General features: G+C 44.5%; 1 protein-coding gene across 1 annotated transcript in view; it reads right to left on the minus strand.

Annotated features, from left to right (window-relative positions):
- Positions 1–4,204: 4,204 nt before the first annotated feature.
- Positions 4,205–25,645, minus strand: part of LOC127345656 (uncharacterized) — a 50,731-nt gene continuing 29,290 nt past the window's right edge. The window contains exon 3 of the mRNA XM_051372143.2: positions 4,205–4,476. Coding sequence (XP_051228103.1) covers positions 4,419–4,476 — 58 coding nt within the window. The 3' untranslated portion in view covers positions 4,205–4,418. The remainder of the gene's footprint in view (positions 4,477–25,645) is intronic.

Genomic DNA, 25,645 nt, shown 5'->3' on the forward strand with positions numbered 1-25,645 from the left:
CCTGCATCGTGCTCAAGGTCAGACCGCCTCCATCCCTCAACCCCCATCTCCACCACGGCCGCCACACCCACCCGGCGCTGGGCAGCACTGCCGGTAGTCCACCGCGCGCAGCCAGAGCTCCTGGTCACAGCCGCCGCCGCCGCCTGGGGACGCCGCCCCGGCAAACCGCCGCACCTGCCCCGGACCTGGGCAGCACCACCGGCCGTCCCGCGCTGCCGGAGAGGCCCTCCGCGGCACAGCCCGCCGTGCCGCCCCGCGCGGCCAGATCGGGCCCGGGAGGCCCGCACCGCCCGTCGTCACCAACAGCAGCGCCACGACCTCGCACGGCCGCCGCGTCACCGCAGACAGCCGCGCCCGCCGACCGTCGTCGTGCCCGCCGCCCGAGTCTGCTCGGAACAGCCATCGACGCTGCCGAAACAGCCCGCGCGCGCGCCGCCGCTCCATGCCGAGCTCCCGCTGCAGACCAGGGAACTCGCGCCCCTCCGCTGCAGGCACCTCCACTCTACGCTCGCCCCTGCCTCCACGCCTTGACGCAGGAGCCGCGAGCCGGCGTCGCCGCCGCCGCCGCCGCTCAGGCCAGCCTCGGCCAGCGCATCCGCCAGATCTCGACGAAGAGGCACGCCCGCGCCGCGCTCCACGGGCGAGAGGAGATGACCCGGCCGCCGCCGACGCCGCCCGGGCTTTGCCCGGCGACGCCCTCCGGCGGCGGCGGGAGGAATGGGAAGAGGAGGGCGACCCCCGGCGGCGGCGCCTAGGGTTTCCTCCCGGCCGCTCGCGGGAGCGACTCGGGAGGTCGGTCAATATTCTGAATAATGATTTGGGGATTTATAGTACTACTACATAGTGAATTGAACCTTACGATGATAGTGAGGTGTGCAATACCACATGTTCTTGCTCTCAAGATGTGTGTGTTATCATCGCTGATGTCATGTTAAAACAATGTCATGTTCGTATGTTGCTCTACTTACTTTCCTGTCAATTTGGGAAATCAAATGATCATCACCGGTGATGAATTTCAGGGTAGCTATATCCTATAAGAATTTTTTATGAATTCCAGAATACTACACCAACCTTCACATTAGTGTTTTTCCTTATCAATGTCACACACCCAGCCCCTTCACTTCAATCGATGTATACCACACCAACCTTACATACATGGGTAATGTCCCCTTGTTATGTACATATACCACTTCATCTTCTACAAAATAGCTCTATCCCAATTTGGCCGCATTAGCTTCTTATGTAAAATAGGTGGTAGTCACCGAAACATATCAAAGAGTGCGCGAGTAAAAGATCATGAAAGATTTAAGACTACATAGGAATATGAGACATTGGGAGCGGAGGTGGAACAAACCTCTAAAAATGCACCTGTGATATAGCAAGATGACAGATGTTTACCCACCTAGGAGAGAATGCTGCAGAAGTTAGCGTCCGGTGTGGAGCTTCTCCAGAAAGGCGCAATGTATCTGAAAGGCAAGGTCGCCATGGGCGCGTTCCCAGGTGCCACAATTCACCGTGTCATAGAAGCGGAAGTGGCAAACAGGATGCTGCAAAGTCTCAGGCTCGGCCTAACATTTGGCACCAACATCGTGGACTCCTTGGAGATAGTAGCTTCCACAATGACTATGGACATGGGTTGCACGAGTCCTTAGTGCAAGTGAACGAAGAAGCATGCTGGACAGCTGCAGAAAAAGGGCGTGTATCTAAAAAAATTTGGTACTCCCTCGGATTCATAGAAGTGACCTATAAGGCCTAGTATCCAAAAAAAACGATGGATTGAAGAAAATACATGTTATAAGGATTTTGGTATCCGTACCAGAGCACAGACGACTCATCGGTCTTCATTTTTCTGTAGGTCCCTCCCTCATTCCCATCCATCGTTTTTTTGGATCTCTCTTGTTCTTGCCCTCTATATTTTGAGATCTCCTTTTTCCCTTCTTTTTCTGATCGTATTTCCCATCCGTCCGTCGCCATTGGGTTCCAGGTGCGTTACATGAGGAGGAAGAAGAGTAGAAAGGTTACCGTGGAGAGGGAGTTGTTAGAAGTGGCCTACAAGGCCTAGTTTCTTTCTGTTTTTATGTGTAAGGCCCAGGAAGAAATTGATCCATGTTGTTCTTTGTGTCCCACACTCAGGCAAACTGAAAAACCAGAAAAAATGGGAAAACCTATACACCGACCAGGTCGGTGGCTACCGGCCACCGCACACCCCCTGGTCGGGTTTGGGCCAGGCCCAGTTCGCTGTCTTTTTTCGGTTTTCTTTTTCTTTTTTCTTTTTTTCTTTTTTCCTTTTTTTCTGTTTTCTTTCTTATTTTGTTTTTCTTTTCTTCTTTTTGTTCAAATCTGAAAATTCAAATTTCAAAAATGTTCAAAGTAAAAAAGTGTGCAAATTCGAAAATGTTCAAATTGGGAAATTGTTCAAATTCGAAATTTGTGCAAATTCGAAAATCGTTCAATTTCGAAAATTGTTCAAATTCAAAAATCATTCAATTTCAAAATTTGTTCAAATTCGAAAAATCGTTCAATTTTTGAAGTTTGTTCAAATTCGAAAATCGTTCAATTTGAAATTTTGTTCAAATTTGAAACTGTTCAGATTTAAAACAGAGAAAAAATGAGAAAGGAAAAAAGAAAAACAAACTTGGGCCGGCCTAACATACCTGGCCTAGGTGTGTGGTGGTCCGTCTGCACCGAATCCACAGCGAACCAGTCTGAGCGAATCGTGGGCCGGCCCAACAAAGACCTGGGGGGGTGGTCGGTGGCTGTTATACACCGACCAGGTCGGTGTAAACTGTAAAGCAGCTCCCGAAAAAACTGGACTGATCGGTATAGGAGGTGACTTTTCATTGTTGGGCCGGACTGAATGTTGACTGAACGTGGACTGGGCCTTTGATTGAAAGGGACTGAACGTGGGATTGAATTGGAGCGGGAGGAATCTCAGTTGAACCCAATTACGTTTTCATCTAGATGATGATTAGAAACTCCCTAAAACAATGTCATGCTCGTCTGTTGCTCTCCTTACTTTCGTGTCAATTTGGGAAAGAAAGTAATCATCACCGATGATGATTTCAGGGTTGTGATGATGATTTCAGGGTAGCTATACCCTATAAACATTTTTATGAATTCCAGAATACTACACCACCCTCCATATTAATGTTTTCCATATCAATGCCACACCCAACTCTTTACTTCGATCGATATATACCACACCAACCTTACATACATGGGTAGTGTCCCCTTCTTATATATATACCACTTCATCTTCAACAAAATGGCTCTATCCCGATTTGGCAGCACTAGCTTCTTATGTAAAATAGGTGGTAGTCACTGAAACATATCAAAGAGTGCGTGATAAAAGATCATGAATGATTTAAGACTACATGGGAATATGAGACATCCGGAGCGGCGGTGGAACGAACCTCCTCAAATGCACCTGTGGTAGAGCAAGATCAAGAATGTTTACCCACCTAGGAGGGAATGCTGCCAAAGTTAGCGTCAGGTGTGGAGCTGCTCCAGAAGGACCTAATGGATCTCAAGGGCAAAGGTAGCCATGGGCACATTCACATGTGGCGCAGTTCACCATGTCATACAAAACAGAGGCAAAGGGGATGCTGCAAAGTCTCAGGCTCGGCCTAACATTCGACACCAACATCGTCAACTCCTTGGAGATACTAGCATCGGCAATGACTATGGACATGGGTATTGTGCAAGTGAACGAAGAAGGGCTGCAGCAACAGGCGCCTATCTAAATTTTTGGTACATGTTTCAAGGATTTTGGTATCCGTACCATTGAGCACAGATGAATCGCACATCTATACTTTCCACTACATTCGCGTGTCAATCCCCATTCACTGTTAACCAAAAGATACCGAACACAGTGGCATTCAACTTGCAGAATAGAATGTCAACCTCCTTCCCGTTCTTGATCAAGTGGGAGCTCACTGGCGTCATGATTTTACAAGCCATTCGTAATCCTAAGCTCTAGAATTCGATTTCATCTGAAGCCACAGCCCATAGGTATGTCACATGCGTTCTGCAGTAGGCAGTTCTATAATTTCGGGTGCACTATTGTGTCTTTTTCTTTATAACACGTTCAAAGCATTTTGCTATCTGTACCATTGACATTTACTTTTGCCAAGAAAGGCTACATTCTCTTGTCAATACATCCAATCACTATCAACCAAAAGATACCGGACACAGCACGTTCAGCTTGCGGAGCAGAACGTCAACTAACTGTCCCAAAAGAGTTACATGCTTTCAACAACAGTGTACCATTGTTGCGATGAAACACAGATGAACACCAAAGAAACAGGCAACAAACAAATGTCACATTAGAGATTACATCCGTCATATCTCATGAGTTATCCAAGCCCTAGCCAGTAGATGTGTGACCTGAATTTGTCAATATAGTGGTACTATAAATGCTAATCCGTACGTCTGGCCACAAACAATTTGCCCATATCTTCGGTGACAACGTTACTCCTGTCAAAACCAAAAGGACAAACATTATTTAGTGGCATCAAGTTCTGGCATGCATAAACGTGGAAATATCTTTTCTCATTATTATTGGCAAAACACTCGGCTATCCACCTTAGTTCACTAAAATCACTTGATTGAATAAAAAAGTTTCGAGAAAAGAAAATCAGTGAGTATTGTAGATCAAATCTTCTAAAGTAGCTGAAAATATGACTAACCTTCCACTAAGTTGTGGTGGAACTAATGTGCTCGTAGCAGCATTCCTGCCACCACGAGGCTGTGCTGACTGGGCCCTTGGAAATTTACTGCGAGGAGGAATTGCAGATCCATTTGATTCTCTTTTCCTTGACGAACTCCCCACCATAGCAGCAGAACCTCTAGAGGGGAGAGAAGGGGAATCAAACAGATCTGCAACATCTGGTAGTTCAAATGATGGCGTGGGCAGGGAGACATTACTCGAACTAGTTGACACTAACATTCCTGGGACAAAAAAATGCAGAAAATCAAGTTAAGAACGACAGGCAGGACAATGAAATGTAAGCAAGTCAATTAATATCAGATACAGCAAGGACATACAAACTCATGTAAACTAATAATACACTAGACATGGACATGCTACAAAAGTACTAATCCCCTGCTTCACCACATGGAATGGCTACAAGGTGGCTGAGACTTTTTTTTGCAAATGAAAGTAGAAGTGTGTCAATGACATGGCATAGACCATAAGACTAAGAGCAAAGTTACGCGAAATAACCTGCCTAAGAGCATCTCCAACAGGCGCGCTATATAGGCCGCGCTGCAAAAAAAAACAGCCAGTATACCGCGCGCGCGAGGGAATCAGGCGCTCCAGCATGCGCGGTAAATGGCGCGGCGCTGTAAAAAATTTAGGGCACGCGGCGTTTTGCACAAACCGGAGCGGCATATCTGACGCGTCGGCTACAGCGCGCGGCAACGCTCCGCGCTCGCGCGAAAAGCCAACGGCTGGAAATTTCCCCAGCCCGCGCCCGCGCCCTCATTTCCCCACCTACCGCCGGCGTGAAATCCTGCCGCCGCCGGTCGAATCCGTCGCCGCCCCCGTGATACGCGTACAGCACGCGTCCGTTGGGAACCCCAAGAGGAAGGTGTGATGCGTACAGCGGCAAGTTTTCCCTCAGTATGAAACCAAGGTTTATCGAACCAGTAGGAGCCAAGAAGCATGTTGAAGGTTGATGGCGGCGAGATGTAGTGCGGCGCAACACCAGGGATTCCGGCGCCAACGTGGAACCTGCACAACACAAACCAAGTACTTTGCCCCAACGAAACAGTGAGGTTGTCAATCTCACCGGCTTGCTGTAACAAAGGATTAGATGTATAGTGTGGATGATGATTGTTTGCAGAAAACAGTAGAGAACAGATTGCAAGAGATTGTATTTCAGTATAGAGAATTGGACCGGGGTCCACAGTTCACTAGAGGTGTCTCTCCCATAAGATAAACAGCATGTTGGGTGAACAAATTACAGTTGGGCAATTGACAAATAAAGAGGGCATGACCATGCACATACATATTATGATGAGTATAGTGAGATTTAATTGGGCATTACGACAAAGTACATAGACCGCTATCCAGCATGCATCTATGCCTAAAAAGTCCACCTTCAGGTTATCATCCGAACCCCCTCCAGTATTAAGTTGCTAACAACAGACAATTGCATTAAGTATTGCGCGTAATGTAATCAGTAACTACATCCTCGAACATAGCACCAATGTTTTATCCCTAGTGGCAACAGCACATCCATAATCTTAGAGGTTTCTCACACTCCCTGCATTCACGGAGACATGAACCCACTATCGAGCATAAATACTCTCTCTTGGAGTTACAAGCATCTACTTGGCCAGAGCATCTACTAGTAACGGAGAGCATGCAAGATCATAAACAACACATAGATATAAATTGATAATCAACATAACATGGTATTCTCTATTCATCGGATCCCAACAAACACAACATATAGAATTACAGATAGATGATCTTGATCATGTTCGGCAGCTCACAAGACCCGACAATTAAGCACAATGGGGACAAGACAACCATCTAGCTACTGCTATGGACCCATAGTCCAGGGGTAGACTACTCACACATCACTCCGGAGGCGACCATGGTGGCGTAGAGTCCTCCGGGAGATGATTCCCCTCTCCGGCAGGGTGCCGGAGGCGATCTCCTGAATCCCCCGAGATGGGATTGGCGGCGGCGGTGTCTCTGGAAGGTTTTCCGTATCGTGGCTCTCGGTACTGGGGGTTTCGCGATGAAGGCTATATGTAGACGGAAGGGCAGGTCAGGGGGCGTCACGGGGGCCCCACACGCTAGGGCCGCGCGGGCCCCCCTTGTGCCGCGCCGCCCTAGTGTGGCGGCGCCCCGTGGCCCCACTTCGTCTTCCCTTCGGTCTTCTGGAAGCTTCGTGTGAAAATAGGCCCCTGGGCATTGATTTCGTCCAATTCCGAGAATATTTCCTTACTAGGATTTCTGAAACCAAAAACAGCAGAACAAAGAATCGGCTCTTCGGCATCTCGTTAATAGGTTAGTGCCGGAAAATGCATAAATATGACATAAAGTATGCATAAAACATGTAGATATCATCAATAATGTGGCATGGAACATAAGAAATTATCGATACGTCGGAGACGTATCAGCATCCCCAAGCTTAGTTTCTGCTTGTCCCGAGCAGGTAAACGATAACAAAGATAATTTCTGGAGTAACATGCCATCATAACCTTGATCATACTATTGTAAGCATATGTAATGAATGCAGCGATCCAAACAATGTAAATGACATGAGTAAACAAATGAATCATAAAGCAAAGACTTTTCATGAATAGTACTTCAAGACAAGTATCAATAAGTCTTGCATAAGAGTTAACTCATAAAGCAATAATTCAAAGTAAAGGTATTGAAGCAACACAAAGGAAGATTAAGTTTCAGCGGTTGCTTTCAACTTGTAACATGTATATCTCATGGATATTGTCAATGTAAAGTAATATAACAAATGCAATATGCAAGTATGTAGGAATCAATGCACAGTTCACACAAGTGTTTGCTTCTTGAGGTGGAGAGAGATAGGTGAACTGACTCAACAATAAAAGTAAAAGAAAGGCCCTTCGCAGAGGGAAGCATTGATTGCTATATTTGTGCTAGAGCTTTGGTTTTCAAAACAAGAAACAATTTTGTCAACGGTAGTAATAAAGCATATGTGTTATGTAAATTATATCCTACAAGTTGCAAGCCTCATGCATAGTATACTAATAGTGCCCGCACCTTGTCCTAATTAGCTCGGATTACCTGGATTATCATCGCAATGCACATGTTTTAACCAAGTGTCACAAAAGGGTACCTCTATGCCGCCTGTACAAAGGTCTAAGGAGAAAGCTCGCATTGGATTTATCGCTATTGATTATTCTCAACTTAGACATCCATACCGGGACAACATAGACAACAGATAATGGACTCCTCTTTTATGCATAAGCATTCAACAATTATTAATTTTCTCATATGAGATTGAGGATATTTGTCCAAAACTGAAACTTCCACCATGGATCATGGCTTTAGTTAGCGGCCCAATGTTCTTCTCTAACATTATGCATGCTCTAACCATTTTAGTGGTAAATCTCCCTTACTTCAGACAAGACGGACATGCATAGCAACTCACATGATATTCAACAAAGAGTAGTTGATGGCGTCCCCAGGAACATGGTTATCGCACAACAAGCAACTTAATAAGAGATAAAGTGCATAAGTACATATTCAATACCACAATAGTTTTTAGGCTATTTGTCCCATGAGCTATATATTGTAAAGGTGAAGAATGGAAATTTAAAGGTAGCACTCAAGCAATTTACTTTGGAATGGCGGAGAAATACCATGTAGTAGGTAGGTATGGTGGACACAAATGGCATAGTGGTTGGCTCAAGGATTTTGGATGCATGAGAAGTATTCCCTCTCGATACAAGGCTTAGGCTAGCAAGGTTTATTTGAAACAAACACAAGGATGAACCGGTGCAGCAAAACTCACATAAAAGACATATTGTAAACATTATAAGACTCTACACCGTCTTCCTTGTTGTTCAAACTCAATACTAGAAATTATCTAGACCTTAGAGAGACCAATTATGCAAACCAAATTTTAGCAAGCTCTATGTATTTCTACATTAATAGGTGCAAAGTATATGATGCAAGAGCTTAAACATGAGCACAACAATTGCCAAGTATCACATTATCCAAGATATTTTAGCAATTACTACATGTATCATTTTCCAATTCCAACCATATAACAATTTAACGAAGAAGAAACTTTCGCCATGAATATTATGAGTAAAGCCTAAGAACATATTTGTCCATATGTAACAGTGGAGCGTGTCTCTCTCCCACACAAAGAATGCTAGGATCCATTTTATTCAAACAAAACAAAAACAAAAACAAACCGACGCTCCAAGCAAAGTACATAAGATGTGATGGAATAAAAATATAGTTTCACTAGAGGAACCTGATAATGTTGTCGATGAAGAAGGGGATGCCTTGGGCATCCCCAAGCTTAGACGCTTGAGTCTTCTTGATATATGCAGGGGTGAACCACCGGGGCATCCCCAAGCTTAGAGCTTTCACTCTCCTTGATCATATTGTATCATCCTCCTCTCTTGATCCTTGAAAACTTCCTCCACACCAAACTCAAAACAACTCATTAGAGGGTTAGTGCACAATTAAAATTTACATGTTCAGAGGTGACACAATCATTCTTAACACTTCTGGACATTGCACAAAGCTACTGAAAGTCAATGGAATCGAAAAATCCATCAAGCATAGCAAAATAGGCAATGCGAAATAAAAGGCAGAATCTGTCAAAACAGAACAGTTTGTAAAGACGAATTTTATTGAGGCACCAGACTTGCTCAAATGAAAATGCTCAAATTGAATGAAAGTTGCGTACATATCTGAGTATCACTAATGTAAATTGGCATAATTTTCTGAGTTACCTACAGAGAATTTTGCCCAGATTCGTGACAGCAAAGAAATCTGTTTCTGCGCAGTAATCCAAATCTAGTATGAACCTTACTATCAACGACTTTACTTGGCACAACAATGCACAAAACTAAGATAAGGAGAGGTTGCTACAGTAGTAACAACTTCCAAGACTCAAATATAAAATAAAAGTACTGTAGTGAAAACATGGGATGTCTCCCATAAGCGCTTTTCTTTAACGCCTTTCAGCTAGGCGCAGAAAGTGTATATCAAGTATTATCAAGAGATGAAGCATCAACATCATAATCTTCACAATTTGCCCCATTGGGGATCTTAGATGATCCCTTATCTATAGTGGTTTTAAGAGCTTTATCAATTTTAGGCCTATAATAGCTTTTTGGTTTAGGCCCCTTAGAGACATACATGAACTTTTGCTCCTTACCCACATAAGCTTTCTCTCTAAACTTTATAGATGAAAAGGTTGAACCCAACGTTCCCATAGCCTCTTCAAGTTTACTAATCCTTTGGGTTTGACTATCATGAATAGCACAAGATTCTAAAATGGTGATTCTCTCATTAATTCCACCTAGAGATTTATCAAGTTTATCAGCTATCAAGTAATGCTCCCAAAGTAGTATCAATACTTGGAAGGTTTTGCTCTATGGTTTCCAACTTTTTCATGACATTTTCAAGAGAGGTTTCAATTTTAACTTCATTAACAGGTGGTATTCCAAATAAACTCTCAATAATGCAACTAGCTTCTAAGGCAGGAGTACCTAGGAAGTTACCTCCCGCGAGACAATCAAGAACATACCTATTCCAGCTAGAGATACCAACATAAAAATTCCTCAGTAGGATAGTGGTGGAGTGTTTCTTAGTGCACCTATTATGGGCATCACTAATTCTATACCAAGCATCTTTTAAACATTCTCCCCCTTTTTGCTTAAACGCACGAACTTCAACTTCAGGATTACTCATTTTAGCAATAGTAAATAAAGCAAACTAGATAAAGTAAATGCAAGTAACTAATTTTTTTGTGTTTTTGATATAGCAAACAAGATAGCAAATAAAGTAAAACTAGCAACTAATTTTTTTGTATTTTGATTTAGTGCAGCAAACAAAATAGTAAATAAAATAAAGCAAGACAAAAACAAAGTAAAGAGATTGGATTGTGGAGACTCCCCTTGCAGCGTGTCTTGATCTCCCCGGCAACGGCGCCAGAAAAAGAGCTTGATACGCGTACAGCACGCGTCCGTTGGGAACCCCAAGAGGAAGGTGTGATGCGTACAGCGGCAAGTTTTCCCTCAGTATGAAACCAAGGTTTATCGAACCAGTAGGATCCAAGAAGCACGTTGAAGGTTGATGGCGGCGAGATGTAGTGCGGCGCAACACCAGGGATTCCAGCGCCAACGTGGAACCTGCACAACACAAACCAAGTACTTTGCCCCAACGAAACAGCGAGGTTGTCAATCTCACCGGCTTGCTGTAACAAAGGATTAGATGTATAGTGTGGATGATGATTGTTTGCAGAAAACAGTAGAACAGTTGCAGTAGATTGTATTTCAGTATAGAGAATTGGACCGGGGTCCACAGTTCACTAGAGGTGTCTCTCCCATAAGATAAACAGCATGTTGGGTGAACAAATTACAGTTGGGCAATTGACAAATAAAGAGGGCATGACCATGCACATACATATTATGATGAGTATAGTGAGATTTAATTGGGCATTACGACAAAGTACATAGACCGCTATCCAGCATGCATCTATGCCTAAAAAGTCCACCTTCAGGTTATCATCTGAACCCCCTCCAGTATTAAGTTCCTAACAACAGACAATTGCATTAAGTATTGCGCGTAATGTAATCAGTAACTACATCCTCGAACATAGCACCAATGTTTTATCCCTAGTGGCAACAGCACATCCATAATCTTAGAGGTTTCTGTCACTCCCCCAGATTCACGGAGACATGAACCCACTATCGAGCATAAATACTCCCTCTTGGAGTTACAAGCATCTACTTGGCCAGAGCATCTACTAGTAACGGAGAGCATGCAAGATCATAAACAACACATAGATATAAATTGATAATCAACATAACATGGTATTCTCTATTCATCGGATCCCAACAAACACAACATATAGAATTACAGATAGATGATCTTGATCATGTTCGGCAGCTCACAAGACCCGACAATTAAGCACAATGGGGAGAAGACAACCATCTAGCTACTGCTATGGACCCATAGTCCAGGGGTAGACTACTCACACATCACTCCGGAGGCGACCATGGTGGCGTAGAGTCCTCCGGGAGATGATTCCCCTCTCCGGCAGGGTGCCGGAGGCGATCTCCTGAATCCCCCGAGATGGGATTGGCGACGGCGGCGTCTCTGTTAGGTTTTCCGTATCGTGGCTCTCGGTACTGGGGGTTTCGCGACGAAGGCTATATGTAGGCGGAAGGGCAGGTCAGGGGGCGTCACGGGGGCCCCACACGCTAGGGCCGCGCGGCCCCCCCTTGGGCCGCGCCGCCCTAGTGTGGCGGCGCCCCGTGGCCCCACTTCGTCTTCCCTTCGGTCTTCTGGAAGCTTCGTGTGAAAATAGGCCCCTGGGCGTTGATTTCGTCCAATTCCGAGAATATTTCCTTACTAGGATTTCTGAAACCAAAAACAGCAGAAACAAAGAATCGGCTCTTCGACATCTCGTTAATAGGTTAGTGCCGGAAAATGCATAAATATGACATAAAGTATGCATAAAACATGTAGATATCATCAATAATGTGGCATGGAACATAAGAAATTATCAATACGTCGGAGACGTATCACCGCGCTGCTGCGCGCCGCCGCGGCGTAGATCGCCTCGCCCGCACCCCCTCCTGGCAGCAGCGGCCGCTCCGCCGCACTGTGGCGCTCACGTCGCCGCCAGCGACGGGCTGTAGTCGGCGCTCCTCCTCCGCGTCCCCCTTCCCGCCGGCGTCGCGTTCTCCTCCGCGCCGCCGTCGACATGTCGTCGTCATCGTCTTTGAGCTCGCTAGCAATATGGCACTGTAGGATAACGTTGCATAGAAAACAAAAAATTTCCTACCGCGAACACGCAATCCAAGCCAAGATGCAATCTAGAAGATGGTAGCAACGAGGGGGTATCGAGTCTCACCCTTGAAGAGATTCCAAAGCCTACAAGAGGAGGCTCTTGTTGCTGCGGTAGACGTTCACTTGCCGCTTGCAAAAGCGCGTAGAAGATCTTGATCACGATCGGTTCCGGCGCCACGAACGGGCAGCACCTCCGTACTCGGTCACACGTTCGGTTGTTGATGAAGACGACGTCCACCTCCCGTTCCAGCGGGCAGCGGAAGTAGTAGCTCCTCTTGAATCCGACAGCACGACGGCGTGGTGTCGGTGGCGGTGGAGAACTCCGGCGGAGCTTCGCTAAAGCTACGCGAAAGATATGGAGGAGAGGGGGCGGCTAGGGTTTGGGAGGGGGTGGCCGGCCACTTCAATGGGGCGGCCAGCTTGTGGTCTCGGGTGGCCGGCCCCCTCCTGTCAACACCGGATTTTTAAGTCCAGATGCCTGTCATGCCATACATCGCAATCCCAGGAATATTGTTGTTGCGAGGCATAACAGTTGAATATCATAAGTCATCATTCATTACATACCATAGTCGTCTTACAAATAGAGATCACACGATCCCATATTACACACAGAGTTGATCTAGGGATCAACATTCACCAAGTTCATAGTTTCATAGCGGAAGCGTAAAGTAGAAGGGACTCTCTAGTCCACAGGCCAACGTCTGACGTCAGAAGGCTCCCTAGTTGTCGTGGGCGTCCTGCGGGTCGTCTTCTTCATGCTGTGGTTCTGCTTCAAAATCTGGCCATTTGAATAGCCAGGGACACAGCCGTGAGTACTTTAAAGTACTCGCAAACTAATACTAAGGTAAGTGCTAACAATCCTAGTAAGGGGGTGCTAAGCTCTAGTTTATTTTGCATAAAGCAGAATTTGTTTCACAAACATTTTTGGTAAACAACTCTTTATGTACCAACTACTCAAGTGGGAACATTAGTGTCATTCCCACAACTCTGTTGTGATTCCAAGTCAAAGTCTCCATTCAAGTTCAAAGTCATAAGTCACCCTTCACCATTCATAGTTTTCGAAAAGTTCTGATGACGGAACAGTATGGCCTTTCCAACTGTCCATAACCGAGGACGCGGCTATTCGAATAGGTTTAACTCTGCAGAGGTTGTACACTTGTGCCACAACAATTGCAATAGCTCGTCAGGGGTAACTGGCCCTGATTTATCGTACGCAGTACGCGAACTACCAATCATAACCTTTCATTTACACACCCTAGTATAGGCACCTCTCCCCATGAGCTTGGCCTCCCAGTGAAGACCAACTGTCAACCTGGGAACTGCACAGGGCTTGGGCCGGACATTCACCTCATCGCGCATCATATCGTATCATCTCAGTTGTTTGTGGTAGAGGCAGCTTTCGGCATAACCCCGATGATGCTTGTTTAGAGGGAACCCATACTAAGACACACAAACTTCCAGCTAAGCCCTACCCAGATTCAGGTATTGTGGGGGTACGGCAAAATTGGAATGGTATCGCATCCGAATCCAACCATCAGTGTTTTTGGTAAAATTCACCAAGTCATTCACCAGTCATATTCACCTTCAAAAGAAATCATTCAATGGGATGCATCTTCATTCCAAGGTTTCAAAACTCCTTCAAAATCTCTCAATAGAATGACTCGTCATTCCAAGGTTTTTCGAAATCTTTCCAGTTTCCAGTTTCCCACATGGAGTAGCCACTTTCAAATCAGCACTAGCATCTATGCAAGAGGGATGCTAAGTATTTGGTTTGTTTCTAGGCTAAGTTTGATACTCTTGTACTAGTCCAATACTAGCCAAGTGAATCATGAATCAAAAAGTACTTTGATAAAACAAAGGTAAATAGAGTTTGTAAGTACAAACTGGAAATTAAGATCATAAGCCTAAAGTAAATTAGGGGAAGGCTTTGCTCATAGAGAGCTTAGCAAGTTGCAAGAGTATTATCTTGCAACCAAAATGGTTTGCCTCAAGCTAGCTTGCATTGGTGGTAGCTTGCTAACTTTACTACTTTAGTCACCAACTTGTACTTTGACCAAAGTTAACTATAAAAGTAACCCATCTAGAAAACAGGTAAGAATTTGTAAAAATCAAAACTTAGGATGGGTTCATATAATAAAAGGGTAAGAAACATGGTGCCTTGCCCCATAAGCGTGCACCTTGCAAGAATATTAGTTTGCAAACTAAATATCTTAGCTTGCAAACAATATCACCTTGCAAAGGTAATTTCTATCAGTGCTAGCTTGCCTTGGTTCAAGTGAGGGTCCAAGTCCTTTTCTCCTTCCTTGTTGTAGAAGTCCACCTCTTCCTGGTGGTCTCCGGTACTAGCGTCTAAAATACGAATACGGGATACACAATCATCATACCAAACTTACATACTAACTAATCTCATACCAGCTTCACACAACTTAACTAGCATCACACACTACTATTAAGTGGGTGGAGGTGTTCCTCTTATTCAAGAAAAATAATTTCCTCTCAGACTAACTTAGGTGTTACTTTTAATTACTTAGAGAAATAATTTCCTCTCATTACTTTATTAAGATTTAATTTCTCTTATGAACACAATATGACCTAGGTTGACTAAGGTCAACCTCTTCATACTCCTCATTTGAGAAAAATGATTTAAATGAGGTTTCATACCTCATACAATTTAATCCTAACAAGGGTAATGATTTAAGGTCACCCAATACTCAATATGAGATTATATAGACCATGGTCCATACCTCATGTTGAAATACTTGGGACCAAGATTTAAATGAGAGAGAAACCTCTCATAAGATTTAACACATAGTTGTAACTAGGTTAGCAACTACCATTGAGGTGATTGCACTACCTCAACAATTCATTGGTTATTCTAACAATACTTGTACTCACACCAATACTACACTTAGAGTGCATTGGTTGTGTGGCTTGAGGAAAATAATTTCCTCTCCTTACATGTAAGTGATAGTTTCCATCTAGTGTTTGAGAAATACCTTTCTCTTACTAAAAACTTCTTAAGATTTAATTTCTCCAACATTCATGCATGAAATCAAGTTGACCAAAGTCAACCATTCATCATCATAAATTGAGAAATAGATTTAAATGAGATAAAATACCTCATTCCATTTAATAACACTACCTATGATTTAAATCTCTTAGTAATTCATATAGGTGAGTTTGGCCAGGGGTCCAAACATCACATGAATTCCTTTGAGATAAGATTTAAATGAAGCATAAGACTTCATATGAATTACTTAATAATTTCGGACAATATCAACTAGTTAAACTAGCCATATTGCACATTTCTTAAACTAGGGCAAGATCATGCAAAGTGACCACACCATTTTATTTCATAAACAATTAGTGCAAGTCAAAAGTGAGCTAAAGGAGTTTGAATTTACTCAATAGCTATTTTGGTTGATTTTTAAGAATTATTCTAAGGCAGAAAAGTCCCTGGCTTGTTATTTTTGTCAGATTAATTCTACAAAGAGATTGACCATGAGGCCAGTGGCATTGGGTAGATATTTTCCTAAGCTTTCCAACGGTATAAAATTCACTAGATTTGGTTTAGCCAATTTGAAATGGTTGAATTTCAAAGTGGAGGCAGTCTTACAATTATTTGAAAAAGTTTAAAACCAATTTGAACTAGCTGGGCTGGCGGGAAAGCCGAATGGACTGAAAGATTTAAACATGGCCCAAGCCAGCCCGGTAACGTTTCGGGCCAGCTGACAAAGGGGCCCGCGCGTCAGTGACGGTGGCTTACCGAATCGGTACGCGCGAGTGGTGGCCGTGCGATCAGATCAAGATCCAACGGCGGGGGATCGTCGTCGTCGTCGACGAGAGGCAGACGCGGGCACGGCGGAGGTAGGGGGTCGGAGCGGTCGTCGGAGCTCCGGCGGTCGACGGCGAGGTGCGCAGCGACGTTGTCGAAGACGGCGGTCCTCCTGGTAGCAGTGGCGTCTCCGGGGAGGGCTCCAATCGGCGGCGGCGTCTGCGTCGGCTTGCGGGTCTCCGGCGTGCAATTGGAGGGCTCTGGTGGGTAATTGAGGGAGAGAGATGGTCGAGGAGGATCAGAAGAGAGAGGGAAGCAAGTTTGGTGTGGAGATGGAGGCGGGATCGTCCTCCTTTTATAGCGACGCGAGGTGGCCAGAGGTCTGCGGCGGAGCCGACATGGTCGCGGTGTTTCTGGCGAGTAATGGGGATGGGCGAGGGCGGCGTTAGGTAGGCGAGATCCAGCGAAGCTAACGAGTGTGATGGCGAGGTGGGGGACGGTGCGGCGACGACGCATTGCGTCCGTGCTTGCGGCGGCGTTCACGGGATCGTGTCGACGTCTCCGACGGCGGTGGTCCAGGGCCGTGGTTGCGAGCGTGTCCGGTGGATTCGCGGTGCGGCGGCGATGCTCGGGGAGAAAAGAGGGGGCCAGGGATGGAGCGGGGCGGCGAGTCGATGGTTGGCCGCGGTGCGCGCGTCGGCAGACATGCAATGGCATGGCCATGCCGCTCCTGTCGCACCAGTGCGTCGTGGGCGCGTGCTGGCCTGGGCTCTGTGGTCCACCTTTCGACTAATGGCGTGTATGAGCTTGCTCAGGGGACCAAGGGGAGGCAGTAGGGCAAGGTGGTCGGTGCTAGAGTGAAGAGAAGAGAGGGGGAGCAAGAGGGTATGTCCATGGCCGGCATGGCCATGGCTAGGCCATGTGTAGCTAGCTCCTCTAGGGTTTTTGTGTGTTGTAGGGTGAGAGGGGACAAGGGAACAGAATGGTGTAGGTTGGGGTAGATTATGGGTAGTGTAGGACACTATTTCAAATAGTGTGTGTGGTTCCCTATTTATGTTTCATCAAATTTTGCCCAAATTTGAATTGGCTCAAAAGGTTGACAATTTTGAAAGGGGTGTAATTGGTTTGGTTCTAAATGACCAGAGGCAAAGAAAGGTGGTGGTGGAATTTAGAAAATCGAAATATAGCAAATTCCCTAAGTGGGAGATTGTTCCACTTAATTAAAAGTGCCAACTTTGGATGAGCCTAGCAATTGATTAATAAGGATTTTGGCAGGGTGGTCTTTACAAAAGTTGCTCACCTTGATGTCCTCTTGGATGACATGCAAAGAGTTGGGAAAGTCTAGTTTGAAAAACTTGAAATGGAGAGGCTCAAAGTAGGGACCAGAATAATTATGGCAGATTTGACCATTATTGCATGTGATCCCCAATTGAGTTTGAAATTGATTTGAATTGGGTTTCTTGGATTCCAAAAGTTGTAATAGATGTTTAGCATCATTATACAACTAATGGTGAAGGCCAAAATGGGCTAGGGTCAAAATTTAGAAAAATGGCATAAGCCCTATGTGAGGTTTTGTGAATTTCTAACTATTTAAACTTTTATTTTTCTTGGCCTTGCTTTGACAAGGGTGAGGTTTTATTTGGTGTTAGATGAAGTTGGATGAAAGGTTCCAACCATTTTGAGGCAAGGTTGGTGCCTAGATCAAGAGTTGATAAATTGGCCCTATGTGTATGTGAGGAAAATGGAAATATCCCACTATTGGGTTTCTCTCCATTTGATTGGACTTGACTTGACTCCAATGTCATTCTTATTAGTTTAGAAGCAATTTCAAACCATTGAAACCATTCCAAGAGGTCTAGCTCAAAGATTTGTAAAATTGGCCAAAACACATAGGAGATGACAAGTCAATTTTTCTTATTCTTGTAAGGTGCTCCCCTTGCTTTACTTGAGCAAGGTGGAGGGTCAAGTTAGGGTTAGATTGGGTTCAGAGATGGTTTCACACCATTTGGTAAAAGTAGAAGGGCATAGGACAAGAATTGGTGAAAATGGCTACGGGTCACATATGCCTCTATGCATATGTGGCACTTGATTTTTATTGAACTTGGCTTGACCCAATTGATGTTGTTGAGAGTTGAAAAGGTATATAGGAGTGATCCACCCATTCCACTTCAAGTCTAGGGTCAAGATCCTCAATTTCACAAATTGATATTTTGCCCTCATATACCTCTATGGCATTATTACTCTCTTTTTGAAAACCTTGTGTTCCACTTTGGATTGTGTTGGAAAAGTACTAGATAAGGTTTAAGAATACTTTCCAATTCTCTACATAAAGTAGAAAGGCCTAGGGGAAGTTTTACAAAATAGCCATAGGCATATATGCTTCTTTCTAAAATAAGATTTTTCCTTTTTATTCTATTTTTCAAAGATTGATGTCAAGAGGGATGTGGTTTAGGGTTTAACAAGTTTTACAATGGTTCACTACCATTTAGTAAAATAAGAGAAGGTAGGGTTCAATATTTACCTATTAGGGCTATAGGCCCACATATAGCTTTCTTCTATTTTGGGTTTCTCAAAACCAGATCCAAATGATTTTGGAAAAGGTTTAGGGTTCTTCTTATTTGATTTCTTTCTCTTTTTGTTTTTATTTGGTTTGTGATCTTCACTTGATCACTCTAGGGTTTGAGGGTGTATCACATAAGTATACCACACTCATCAAGGCAAGAACACAAGTAATAGGTAGGAGCACTAGGCATAACACTCTAATTCAGAAAAGTTCTTGTTGGTCCTCATTTTTTGGAAAAAGGAAAATTCATTTCTGCTTTGTTTTGAAATTTGGGATGTTACAAACCCTTCCCCCTTAAACAAATCTCGTCCCGAGATTTTAAGAAGAGTTAGGTTCCTAAGAGAGATTGGGTGATAGGATTTAGCAGGGAACATACTTGGCATATTCTGAGATGTTCCTTGTGTTTCGGTGGCCTTCAGGTTGTAGTAGCGACCGTTGCGGTTGTTCGGGTAGTTTGGAGCAAAATTTCTTCTAGTTGCGAAACGGCGCTGCTGCTGTGCAGATGCAGCGGGGTTGGCGGCAGTCTTGGCAAGCTTTTCGGGGCATTCATTGGAGTAATGACCCACAGTTCCACATGCATAGCAGGTTACCGTTGCCTTGTCGTTTTGTGTAATAGGTACAGCATTGCTTCCAGTTCTTGGGGCTTTGTTGGCGGCTTTCACCGGACACTTGTTAGAGTAGTGACCAGTAACACCACATGCGTAGCAAGTCACATCGGAATTGGCTCTGGGGGCATGGTGGGGTATTGGGAGGAGCCGTTCTAGTGATGCTATCTTCACGCGGAGGCGGGCAATGAGGTAGTCCTTCTTGGCTTGCTGATGGCGAAGTGCCTTGCGCTCCATTGCAAGGATGTTGATGGCGTCAGTCATCTTGGCGTGCTCAGGGGGTATCTGATTTGCTTGGGCACGGGAGTTGTTGCGGGTAGGAGGGGCCATCTGAACATTGAAGTAGATGATAAGGTAAGAGGGAAACTTCTATGGTTTGTTTGAGTTAAAATTCACAAAGTTCAAAACTTGAAAACTTGGGTAGTGTTGAAGGGGGTAAAAACCAGCAACACCTTTTCATTCATACCAAACATCACACATTACAAATCTAACACACCGTTGGTTTGAAGAACCATTCATTCGTTCTACGATACAAGGGGATCCTGATACAACTCACACCTACTTCAAAGGTCTTTGGAGTGATACTACTCTTCCGGGTGGAATCTTCTTCTTCACGGGTGAGATGCTTGACGATAGGCGAGGCGTTGTCCAAATCCTGCGGGTTTTGTACGCCTGAAGTCTGAGGTGCTTCATAGGGATTCATCTTTGGTTGTGGTGGGGGCATGGTCATTGGTTCTCCCCGGGGGTCATGTCTTGGGTAGTAGATGAAGCGAGTGTTCTTGATTTTGTCCTTATTTTGTCCACACAGCACGAAAAATTGCTTCTTGCATTGCTTCGGCTAGTCCTTCCTTCCAGTGTTTCTGTTACAGCAATCCAAATGGTTTCCCATACCGGGGCATCAAGCTTTCTTCGTAGATCAGTAGAAACGTCCCACTGAGGCGGTTCTCCTGCCTTTGCCTTGAGTGGCATTCCGAAGAACTTAGGGTATGGGTGTCCTAGATAATCCACTAGTTGCTTCAACTCTTTTTCGAACTTGAGGTCGCCTTCGGGACCAAGCTGATAGGACTCCCATTGGTACGTCATCTGTGAGCAAAGAGGAGTAAATTAGAGAAGTAGTCAAGTGTGCAAGTTTTTATGTAGGCTTGCAAGAAAGTAGAGTATGTCTTTCTCATTTTTGGCAAGGAATCTCAAAGGTAAGGGTAAGAACAAGTTTTCACAAATATTCACTTCATTGGTTTTTGAAACTAAGTTTTTCAGACGTCCATTCTAACTAGGGTCTCCTAAGGTCAAACAATGGCTCTGATACCAACTTGTCAACACCCGGATTTTTAAGTCCAGATGCCTGTCATGCCATACATCGCAATCCCAGGAATATTGTTGTTGCGAGGCATAACAGTTGAATATCATAAGTCATCATTCATTACATACCATAGTCGTCTTACAAATAGAGATCACACGATCCCATATTACACACAGAGTTGATCTAGGGATCAACATTCACCAAGTTCATAGTTTCATAGCGGAAGCGTAAAGTAGAAGGGACTCTCTAGTCCACAGGCCAACGTCTCGACGTCGAAGGCTCCCTAGTTGTCGTGGGCGTCCTGCGGTCGTCTTCTTCATGCTGTGGTTCTGCTTCAAAATCTGGCCATTTGAATAGCCAGGGACACAGCCGTGAGTACTTTAAAGTACTCGCAAACTAATACTAAGGTAAGTGCTAACAATCCTAGTAAGGGGGTGCTAAGCTCTAGTTTATTTTGCATAAAGCAGAATTTGTTTCACAAACATTTTTGGTAAACAACTCTTTATGTACCAACTACTCAAGTGGGAACATTAGTGTCATTCCCACAACTCTGTTGTGATTCCAAGTCAAAGTCTCCATTCAAGTTCAAAGTCATAAGTCACCCTTCACCATTCATAGTTTTCGAAAAGTTACGATGACGGAACAGTATGGCCTTTCCAACTGTCCATAACCGAGGACGCGGCTATTCGAATAGGTTTAACTCTGCAGAGGTTGTACACTTGTGCCACAACAATTGCAATAGCTCGTCAGGGTAATCGGCCCTGATTTATCGTACGCAGTACGCGAACTACCAATCATAACCTTTCATTTACACACCCTAGTATAGGCACCTCTCCCCATGAGCTTGGCCTCCCAGTGAAGACCAACTGTCAACCTGGGAACTGCACAGGGCTTGGGCCGGACATTCACCTCATCGCGCATCATATCGTATCATCTCAGTTGTTTGTGGTAGAGGCAGCTTTCGGCATAACCCCGATGATGCTTGTTTAGAGGGAACCCATACTAAGACACACAAACTTCCAGCTAAGCCCTACCCAGATTCAGGTATTGTGGGGGTACGGCAAAATTGGAATGGTATCGCATCCGAATCCAACCATCAGTGTTTTTGGTAAAATTCACCAAGTCATTCACCAGTCATATTCACCTTCAAAAGAAATCATTCAATGGGATGCATCTTCGTTCCAAGGTTTCAAAACTCCTTCAAAATCTCTCAATAGAATGACTCGTCATTCCAAGGTTTTTCGAAATCTTTCCAGTTTCAGCTTTCCCACATGGAGTAGCCACTTTCAAATCAGCACTAGCATCTATGCAAGAGGGATGCTAAGTATTTGGTTTGTTTCTAGGCTAAGTTTGATACTCTTGTACTAGTCCAATACTAGCCAAGTGAATCATGAATCAAAAAGTACTTTGATAAAACAAAGGTAAATAGAGTTTGTAAGTACAAACTGGAAATTAAGATCATAAGCCTAAAGTAAATTAGGGAAGGCTTTGCTCATAGAGAGCTTAGCAAGTTGCAAGAGTATTATCTTGCAACCAAAATGGTTTGCCTCAAGCTAGCTTGCATTGGTGGTAGCTTGCTAACTTTACTACTTTAGTCACCAACTTGTACTTTGACCAAAGTTAACTATAAAAGTAACCCATCTAGAAAACAGGTAAGAATTTGTAAAAATCAAAACTTAGGATGGGTTCATATAATAAAAGGGTAAGAAACATGGTGCCTTGCCCCAAGGGGCGTGCACCTTGCAAGAATATTAGTTTGCAAACTAAATATCTTAGCTTGCAAACAATATCACCTTGCAAAGGTAATTTCTATCAGTGCTAGCTTGCCTTGGTTGAAGTGAGGGTCCAAGTCCTTTTCTCCTTCCTTGTTGTAGAAGTCCACCTCTTCCTGGTGGTCTCCGGTACTAGCGTCTAAAATACGAATACGGGATACACAATCATCATACCAAACTTACATACTAACTAATCTCATACCAGCTTCACACAACTTAACTAGCATCACACACTACTATTAAGTGGGTGGAGGTGTTCCTCTTATTCAAGAAAAATAATTTCCTCTCAGACTAACTTAGGTGTTACTTTTAATTACTTAGAGAAATAATTTCCTCTCATTACTTTATTAAGATTTAATTTCTCTTATGAACACAATATGACCTAGGTTGACTAAGGTCAACCTCTTCATACTCCTCATTTGAGAAAAATGATTTAAATGAGGTTTCATACCTCATACAATTTAATCCTAACAAGGGTAATGATTTAAGGTCACCCAATACTCAATATGAGATTATATAGACCATGGTCCATACCTCATGTTGAAATACTTGGGACCAAGATTTAAATGAGAGAGAAACCTCTCATAAGATTTAACACATAGTTGTAACTAGGTTAGCAACTACCATTGAGGTGATTGCACCACCTCAACAATTCATTGGTTATTCTAACAATACTTGTACTCACACCAATACTACACTTAGAGTGCATTGGTTGTGTGGCTTGAGGAAAATAATTTCCTCTCCTTACATGTAAGTGATAGTTTCCATCTAGTGTTTGAGAAATACCTTTCTCTTACTAAAAACTTCTTAAGATTTAATTTCTCCAACATTCATGCATGAAATCAAGTTGACCAAAGTCAACCATTCATCATCATAAATTGAGAAATAGATTTAAATGAGATAAAATACCTCATTCCATTTAATAACACTACCTATGATTTAAATCTCTTAGTAATTCATATAGGTGAGTTTGGCCAGGGGTCCAAACATCACATGAATTCCTTTGAGATAAGATTTAAATGAAGCATAAGACTTCATATGAATTACTTAATAATTTCGGACAATATCAACTAGTTAAACTAGCCATATTGCACATTTCTTAAACTAGGGCAAGATCATGCAAAGTGACCACACCATTTTATTTCATAAACAATTAGTGCAAGTCAAAAGTGAGCTAAAGGAGTTGGAATTTACTCAATAGCTATTTTGGTTGATTTTTAAGAATTATTCTAAGGCAGAAAAGTCCCTGGCTTGTTATTTTTGTCAGATTAATTCTACAAAGAGATTGACCATGAGGCCAGTGGCATTGGGTAGATATTTTCCTAAGCTTTCCAACGGTATAAAATTCACTAGATTTGGTTTAGCCAATTTGAAATGGTTGAATTTCAAAGTGGAGGCAGTCTTACAATTATTTGAAAAAGTTTAAAACCAATTTGAACTAGCTGGGCTGGCGGGAAAGCCGAATGGACTGAAAGATTTAAACATGGCCCAAGCCAGCCCGGTAACGTTTCGGGCCAGCTGACAAAGGGGCCCGCGCGTCAGTGACGGTGGCTTACCGAATCGGTACGCGCGAGTGGTGGCCGTGCGATCAGATCAAGATCCAACGGCGGGGGATCGTCGTCGTCGTCGACGAGAGGCAGACGCGGGCACGGCGGAGGTAGGGGGTCAGAGCGGTCGTCGGAGCTCCGGCGGTCGACGGCGAGGTGCGCAGCGACGTTGTCGAAGACGGCGGTCCTCCTGGTAGCAGTGGCGTCTCCGGGGAGGGCTCCAATCGGCGGCGGCGTCTGCGTCGGCTTGCGGGTCTCCGGCGTGCAATTGGAGGGCTCTGGTGGGTAATTGAGGGAGAGAGATGGTCGAGGAGGATCAGAAGAGAGAGGGAAGCAAGTTTGGTGTGGAGATGGAGGCGGGATCGTCCTCCTTTTATAGCGACGCGAGGTGGCCAGAGGTCTGCGGCGGAGCCGACATGGTCGCGGTGTTTCTGGCGAGTAATGGGGATGGGCGAGGGCGGCGTTAGGTAGGCGAGATCCAGGCGAAGCTAACGAGTGTGATGGCGAGGTGGGGGACGGTCTGGCGACGACGCATTGCGTCCGTGCTTGCGGCGGCGTTCACGGGATCGTGTCGACGTCTCCGACGGCGGTGGTCCAGGGCCGTGGTTGCGAGCGTGTCTGGTGGATTCGCGGTGCGGCGCTGATGCTCAGGGAGAAAAGAGGGGGCCAGGGATGGAGCGGGGCGGCGAGTCGATGGTTGGCCGCGGTGCGCGCGTCGGCAGACATGCAATGGCATGGCCATGCCGCTCCTGTCGCACCAGTGCGTCGTGGGCGCGTGCTGGCCTGGGCTCTGTGGTCCACCTTTCGACTAATGGCGTGTATGAGCTTGCTCAGGGGACCAAGGGGAGGCAGTAGGGCAAGGTGGTCGGTGCTAGAGTGAAGAGAAGAGAGGGGGAGCAAGAGGGTATGTCCATGGCCGGCATGGCCATGGCTAGGCCATGTGTAGCTAGCTCCTCTAGGGTTTTTGTGTGTTGTAGGGTGAGAGGGGACAAGGGAACAGAATGGTGTAGGTTGGGGTAGATTATGGGTAGTGTAGGACACTATTTCAAATAGTGTGTGTGGTTCCCTATTTATGTTTCATCAAATTTTGCCCAAATTTGAATTGGCTCAAAAGGTTGACAATTTTGAAAGGGGTGTAATTGGTTTGGTTCTAAATGACCAGAGGCAAAGAAAGGTGGTGGTGGAATTTAGAAAATCGAAATATAGCAAATTCCCTAAGTGGGAGATTGTTCCACTTAATTAAAAGTGCCAACTTTGGATGAGCCTAGCAATTGATTAATAAGGATTTTGGCAGGGTGGTCTTTACAAAAGTTGCTCACCTTGATGTCCTCTTGGATGACATGCAAAGAGTTGGGAAAGTCTAGTTTGAAAAACTTGAAATGGAGAGGCTCAAAGTAGGGACCAGAATAATTATGGCAGATTTGACCATTATTGCATGTGATCCCCAATTGAGTTTGAAATTGATTTGAATTGGGTTTCTTGGATTCCAAAAGTTGTAATAGATGTTTAGCATCATTATACAACTAATGGTGAAGGCCAAAA

This window comes from Lolium perenne, chromosome 3 (genome assembly GCF_019359855.2).
Source record: "Lolium perenne isolate Kyuss_39 chromosome 3, Kyuss_2.0, whole genome shotgun sequence".
NCBI lineage: Eukaryota > Viridiplantae > Streptophyta > Magnoliopsida > Poales > Poaceae > Lolium > Lolium perenne.